This window comes from Epinephelus moara, chromosome 13 (genome assembly GCF_006386435.1).
Source record: "Epinephelus moara isolate mb chromosome 13, YSFRI_EMoa_1.0, whole genome shotgun sequence".
Taxonomy (NCBI): domain Eukaryota; kingdom Metazoa; phylum Chordata; class Actinopteri; order Perciformes; family Serranidae; genus Epinephelus; species Epinephelus moara.
Genome location: NC_065518.1, coordinates 1,088,426 through 1,095,841, shown reverse-complemented (window position 1 = coordinate 1,095,841; position 7,416 = coordinate 1,088,426). Strand labels below are relative to the sequence as shown.

The 7,416-nt window shown below is 44.5% G+C and overlaps 1 protein-coding gene across 1 annotated transcript in view; it reads left to right on the top strand.

Annotated features, from left to right (window-relative positions):
* Positions 1 to 2,181: 2,181 nt before the first annotated feature.
* The window catches only part of kansl1a (KAT8 regulatory NSL complex subunit 1a), a 45,504-nt gene continuing 40,269 nt past the window's right edge, over positions 2,182 to 7,416 (top strand). The window contains exons 1-2 of the mRNA XM_050059323.1: positions 2,182 to 2,666; positions 5,514 to 6,987. Coding sequence (XP_049915280.1) covers positions 5,582 to 6,987 — 1,406 coding nt within the window. The 5' untranslated portion in view covers positions 2,182 to 2,666; positions 5,514 to 5,581. The remainder of the gene's footprint in view (positions 2,667 to 5,513; positions 6,988 to 7,416) is intronic.

Below are 7,416 nucleotides of genomic sequence, written 5' to 3'. Positions count from 1 at the left end.
ATTTTTATTTATCATCTAAATCCACTACAACTCAGCCAATAAGCTACAGCCTCAAATACCCCAGTACCAACCTCTGACACAGACTAAAGAAAAACAAATCTTAAAGGGCACTTTATTAAATTGCGTTTTAGTGGTATCTTTACATTTATGTCTCTTAAGGTGTCAGTGATCAGTGTAGGTTCAGTAGCTTTTATGTAATTTAAGTCTTATTTGGTGTTTTCACCTTGTTTTTGTTGAGACTGTGTTGGAAATGTTTTGTATTGTTTATCTCTGAGGCTGCAGTTTGTGGCGCTGATGCATTATGAAATTATTATATCCTCTAAATCCACTACAACTCAGCCAACAAGCTACAGCCTCAAATAACTAATTACCAACCTCTGACACAGACTCAACAAAACAAATCTTAAAGGCCAGTGTATTAAACTGCATTATAGTGGTACATTTACATTTATTCCACACTTGTAGTTTTCAGTGGTCAGTGTGTGTGCTTGGTTATGTTTCGTACAAAACTAATTTTATTTGGTGGTTTCCCCCTGTTTTCGTTGAGGTTGCAGTTTGTGGTGGTGTTGCACTGCATTATAAAATATATTTTTATGTATTATCTAAATCTACTACAACATAACCAACAAGCTACAGTCTCAAATAACCAAATACCAACCTCTGGCACAGACTAAACAAAATAAATCTTAAAAATAAGTTCATCCCTGTAGTTTTCAGTGATCAGTGTAGGTGCACTAGGTTATGTTTTGCACAAAGCTAATCTTATTTGGTGGTTACCCCCTGTTTTTGTTGAGGCTGTGTCAGAAATGTTTTAATCTGTATAACTCTGAGGCTGCAGTTTGTGTTGTTGGATTATAAAATTATTAAATCATCTAAATCAACTACAACACACCCAACAAGCTACAGGCACAAATAACTAATTACCAACCTCTGACACAGAGTAAACAAAACAAATCTTAAAGGCCAGTGTATGAAATATCAATATAGCAGTATATTTACATTTATGTCCACCCTTGTAATTCCTGTTGATCAGTGTAGGTGTGCAAGGTTTTTTAAAATATAAATTTAGTCTTATTAGGTACTTTCCTCTGCTTTTGTTGAGGCTGTGTCAGAAATGTTTTACACTGTAAAACTGTGAGGCTGCAGTCTGTGGTGTTGGTATAGATACTTATTAATCCTGAAGGAAATGAAAGGCACCCAGTTTACACAACACAATGCGTACAAAGACAGATAAACATATGGATAGCAAAAATATTTAAAAAGTATAAATACACAAGACTTAAGAATAAGCCCTATTATGTAAAACACAACCAACAAGTTACAGCCTCAAATAACCAATTACCAACCTCTAAAGGCCGGTGTATTAAACTGATGAATTAATATTGTATAATTAAATCCACTACAACACAATTAAACCTGTGACACAGTCTAAACAAAAACAGAAATGTCATTGTACTGGTATATTGACATGTATGTCCACCCCTGTAGTTTCAGTGACCAGTGTAGCTACAGTAGGTTGTGTTGTGTACACATGTAGTCTTATTTGATGCTTTTACACACTATATTTATATATATATTGTTGTATTATTATATTTGGGCTATGGCTGCAGAAGAGCTCCTTCATGTGGCCACTGGCTGCACCTTCATGGAGGTGCTGCTGTAGTGGTGGGCGATCTAGTTCCTGTTAGAAGTGACATGAGAGCCAGGCTCAGTTTTCAAAGGGCTGATCCTGTCTGCTGTAAACACGGGACATAACATGCACTTATTTTTATAATTATTATTAATATAATTGAGCTATTTAGGAGAATTAATGTAACTATAGCATGGTAAATGTGTGTGCAGGTGCTTTAAATGTAGATATAAAAACAGGTGGTTAAAGTGGAGGATATTTACTGTAGTAATGGTGGAGAGGAGCCATAAATATCGGTGGAAATATTCCCAGTTAAACCAGCAGCAGCTGCTGTATGGCAGCCAGTGTGTCCTAACAAGTGCTAAATTGACATTGCGCTGTGTTTGTGAAGACAATGCCCTCCTGTGGTATCTTCTTTTGAGCTTTTATGTCGTTTCTTATCTGCCCTTTACTCTAGTGGTGAGTATGAGAAATGTCTCCCGCCTACCAGCAAGCAACACACACACACACACACACATACGCACACACACACGCACGCACACAGCCCTCCTATGTTTGTCAGACTCAAATCCGAGGGAGAGGAGCTAGCCGCCATTTTCTAAGCGTCTCTCCCTAAAACGAGAGAAAAAGGCTGACGACAAACTGCCATCTGGATTACCTCCCGCTTACTGAGAATCGGATTTTTTGGTAAAGGATTGCCGTGAAATCGCCCACAGTTGCAGTAACGCGGGGAAGAAAGGAGTGTTTCACGGCCTTGTCTTTATATTCGCTCGTTAGCGGCGAGGCGAGCTAGCTGGTCGAGCAAGGTGTAGATCGTTGATTCGCCCATTCGCCTCAATCCGGAACGAAACCCGAGCGGCTCCGTGAACTGGGCCTTATCGGGGGGCGATCCGCTCGCATTTTCCCCGGGATTAATTAATGGCAGAGTGATCGATTCAAGCCGCGTTTTTTTGTGTTAGCACCCTTGGTTTTTTTCCACTAAAACTGCAGGGGATTGTTGCCGAAATTCCCTCGGATAGTGCAACCTCGTCACGTGGTAGGTTCCTCCTTTTTCTTTGTTAGCGAGCTAGCTAGACTGGCAGGGTCTACTCCCAACTTCTCTGCTCCTGACATATGTGCATTAACCTTACCTACTGTGCTCATCAGCCAGCAGCTAGTGTGTTAAAGGACGGACACCATTGATGTTCAACAACAGGCTGCCTCTATTTATTTCCTTAGTCTAATTGCAATGCATACCATGTCTCCACTCTGCAATGGGGCTGTGAGATAAGTTGTGATCCATAACGAGTGGAGCTGTCTTGTTATTATGGACAATATGTGATGTTACAGCAGCTGGCTTCACCTCTCATGTTAATGCGTGTGCATTTTAACCTATATTTATCACTCGGGGCGTTATTGCCTTGAAACTACCAGGGAGCTGAGCGTAGGTTACGTAGTCAGTGACTAAAATGTTTACTGTCCTAACGAGGTTTGCGTACAGCTCAGCGGCTTGTGCCAAAAAGCCACAAATCGCCAAGATGCGCTGCTAAAAGCAAAGCTTGAGAAATGCTCCACAGTGTGATGAGGGTAGGTAGCGTTAGCGTTTCACTGCAGTTGGCTTATGGGAGCCGCACGCTAGCTTTGCGAGCAGGTTGTGTTTCTTGCATCAGCAGCTAACGTTAGCCAGCAGCGCATTAATTTGCACGCAGTGTACAGAGTGACACGGTGTGGAGATATTTATCTTTCGGTTTCTGGGGGTTTGGTTCATGTGCACATCGGCTGCTCGTGTATGTTTGTTCCTCCTGACACGGCTCGGTGATACGAACACACTCACACTGGTGTTATATACTCACCGCGGAAGCTATAGAGAATTCAAGATTACGAAATAACGCTATTACAGCGGTGTGCAGCTCGCAGAGAGGCGCCAGGCTGCCTTTGAAACGCAGAAATGTTTTTGTAAACATCAGGAAGACATTTTGGTGATTACGTTATGGTTGGCTAACGGTGGATGTGGACATTTTTTGTCGCATCTCTAGCCAGGCAGTTTGCACACATCCTGGTGTTATAATGCATGTGGATTGAAGCGATGCATTTACTAATGTTAGTAGTTTAATTTCCTGCCTTGTAGCATGAACAAGTTCGGTGTGTTTGAAGCGGAATGGGCGGTTTTAGGGAGATAAATTGCATTGCATAATCTGCTTCGGAAATACCAACATGGCGTAGTGCGCGCTGACTAGAAACTGCGGTGAAATACTGAGCCCCCATTCATCTGACCCTGCAGACGATACGCGGAGATGCAGCTCGCTTTTATCTCCTGTTTTAATTGAAAGGAGGCTTTTAAAGAACTTTACATGCATATACAGGCAGTCGTTGTGAATGGCATGTTAACCACTGAGTCAGTACTCCACCTTAATCATGGCACGGTCGTCCTCTTTACATATTTAAATTTAGGATCATTTTGCTGGCAGTCATTTTGGGGAAATTGGGAAGGTTTAAAGGGTTCAGCTGAAACTGACACAGGGACCTAGTCAGGATGACATCATGTGCTTTGGGCTAATGCTGGGGCCTAAATCCACCTACTTACACTGCCTGTGTGGACTCCTGCTGCACACTGACTTACCAGGGCACATGTAGGGCAGTGGGGTTTGGACAATTTGCATCGGCTTTGCCTCTTTCTTACCTCACCAGAACTGAATTCCAAAGCTTATTCTTTAAAGAGGAGCCTTGTAAGTAAACGACAATGAAGGCTTGTTCACATGAGCATGGGTGTAGTGGGAATTATTTATTGGCTTGCTGGGAAGTAGCTCAGATGTCTGCTGTTATTCCATCTATATCGTTAGCATCCCATTTGCCAAGGTCAGTGCATATCATTCATGTTTTGGTATTTATTTATGTAAAGTCATGAGCAAGGGCCTCTGGAGACGAATGTGATCACAATGGAATCAAATGACATTTTCTGGAATGTTTTGGGAGCCAAGTGAATGGTCAGAAAGACAGTAGGTTTCATCTCAGATGTTCCTGCTCTTCATCTGAAGTGTTTTCTCCGCTGTCTCTATTATAGGATCATTTTTAGCAACACTTCCAACCAGTAGGTCAGCAGAATGTCAGTGAGTCACCGGTTCATTTGATCAGGCCCTTTAACTCGATTAGTTGCAGATGTTTACTGTAGGTTTGTTTTTTAATTGTGTTTGATTTTAAGCAGTGGTATCGGTGCTTGTTCTATGATCATATTTGGTGCCAAATATTTCAGACAGGCTACTTTGTTTTTGGGTGGTGGTTAGTAATTTTCCACTCACACTAAAGGCTCACAGAACCTGTAGTGCAAGTATCTCAGTTGTATGGTTTATTGTATATACGTACAACCTACTGTCATGTTGCTTTTCACTTGATAAATATTAATTCATATGGTGAAATACATATTTTAAAAATAGATTTGTTTTTATTTAATCAAAGCAACTGTTTGAGTCCACTTTGCCATAAAGCACTGTAAGTGCCTTTGAGACTTACAGCTTCTCCTTGTGCAGTGTTTAGGCTATCAAGTTAACTGTCATCCCTTATTTGATTGCCTTCTGAATAATTCTGAGCGTGCTAATATAAATTAAATGTTAGTAAAGCTGCTGGTTTCAGTATTGCATCAATATTTAAACATGTTCTAGTAGTGACTTTATGTTTGTTTACACTATGTGGTTGTGGGTCCGTCACTGCACAAGGTTGTGAATATTACCTGGGAATTGTTTACAGGAAACTATCTCCACCCGACATCCCCCCACATTGACGAGGATCAGAATTTGATGTCGTAATTTTTATGAGTGCTTGAGTTCTTGACACAACTTTGACTTTGTAAACTTTAACTTTATTTCTTGTCTCCCCTCCCCTGTCTTTATTTTCTCTTTGTTTTATCCAGGCTGTCCTCAGGTGGGGCAGTAAGCGGGTGGTGTGGAGCAGGCCGCGGTGCCCGTCCCTCTGCACTGCATGGCTGCGATGGCGCCCGCTCTCACCGACGCCCCAGCCGAAGCTCACCACATCCGCTTCAAACTGGCTGCCCCATCCTCAAGTCTCTCACCGGCCAGTGCAGAGAACAACGGTAACGCCAGCAACATCCTCATCCATAGCAGCGGCCCCGCTAAGTGCAAGGCCGCGTCCGAAGATTGCCCTCTCGATTTTTGTGGCGGCGACCAGGAACAGCAGCAGCAGCAGCCCCAAGCCGACTCTGTGGCTCAGGCCTCAGCCCTGGGAAAGCTCCAGCCGCTGGTGGCTTCTTACCTATGCTCTGATGTGACACCTGTCCCTTCAACTAAGGAGTCAATCAAGCTGCAAGGAGTCCTCATCAAACAGTCTGTGTTGAAGAGCCACAGAATACTGCCCAGCTCTCTGCTCAACGGCGGAGGAGACTTCCTGTTGAGGAAGAGGCAGGCGATCGAACTCTCTGGCGGCCAGCTCAAAAGCCTCATGAGTGGCAGCACTAACGGAGGTGGCCAGCCCATGGCACCTGTCAATGGCTTGGCCAAGAAGCTGGCCACTATGTCTGGCCCTGGCTGTGTGGTGGCAGTGAATGGTGACAAGCCGTCTGCCACCACAGACTCTCAGTCCCAGAACCTGCCCTTGGACTCTGAGACCTTGACAGCTACCTTATCAGGGCATATCCCGGTGAAAGGAACCCTTAAACAGAAGCATTCCTCCGGGGTTTCTCAAAATACAGATGGAAAAAACCTTGAACCACCAGTGCTCCAGTCTGCTGCACTTTCCCCCTATACCCATGACAACCCTAACCCCACTGAACAAGTAAATTTGGAGGAGGCTGATTCACACACGCCTACCAGTCATCCACAGGGTTCTGATAGGGAGAGACCAGGTAGCAGCCAGCAGGGCTCCCCGTCCTGCACACCTGCGCCACAGCCTCCCCTACCCTGTACTTCTTCCTCGGACAGCCTTGAAGCTCATGTTAAGGAGCGCACTCTTCTCAACAGCAGCCGCCAAGCTGAAATTGAAAGCCGGCTGCGGCGCCTGCGCAAACGTCTTCAGGTTGTACAGGCCAAGCAGGTGGAGCGGCACATCCAGCAGCAGCTCGGTGGCTTCTTGGACTTGGCTCTCAGCCGGCTTCTGGCCGGTAACCGCAAATCGGAGACGTCCACCCCTACAGCCACATGGAGGACTGGACGCCACTCTTCCTCAAACAACAGAGACGGCCTTGGTCGCTTCCTGAAAAGCGGCTCGATGCCCTTGGAACTGGAGAGGCTGTATTTGAGTGGATCAGCCAACCTTCATTCTGCAGAAAGCGCCTTTGACTCAGATGTAACAGAAAGTAGCTCTGGAGGGGACTCTGACCTAGAGGAGGAGGAGCTGACCAGAGTGGACATTGAGCAGCGACATGTCAAAATGTAAGTAAAAGTGTCCTCACCCACGGAGACATCAAGTTTATTTAGGTGCTGTACATATACATGAATCAGTAGTGCTGGAGAATTCACCGCTATGCCTCAAGTTGAATTTGAAAGCATAATATGTGTAAAAAAAAAAAAAAAAAAGGGGGGGGTATCTTAGTTGTCACAGTTGCCCAATGCCCAAGCAACTCAGATCACTCTCACATTTCCATGGTCCTGTGAAAGCCCCTGTATTTCTAGGCCCTGCAATATGCCACTCAGGCCTAGCAGGTGCTAATGACAATTATAACTGCCCGCTCTGCCTCAGTAGTGGTTGGGTCAAACTCCAGGGAGGGGCAGAGATACCATTCGCCCAGTGAGCATTTGTAGTCGTGTGGGTGGTATCATCCTGTGGAGAACGCACAGGCTGGATTGGGCTCAAAGTAAAAA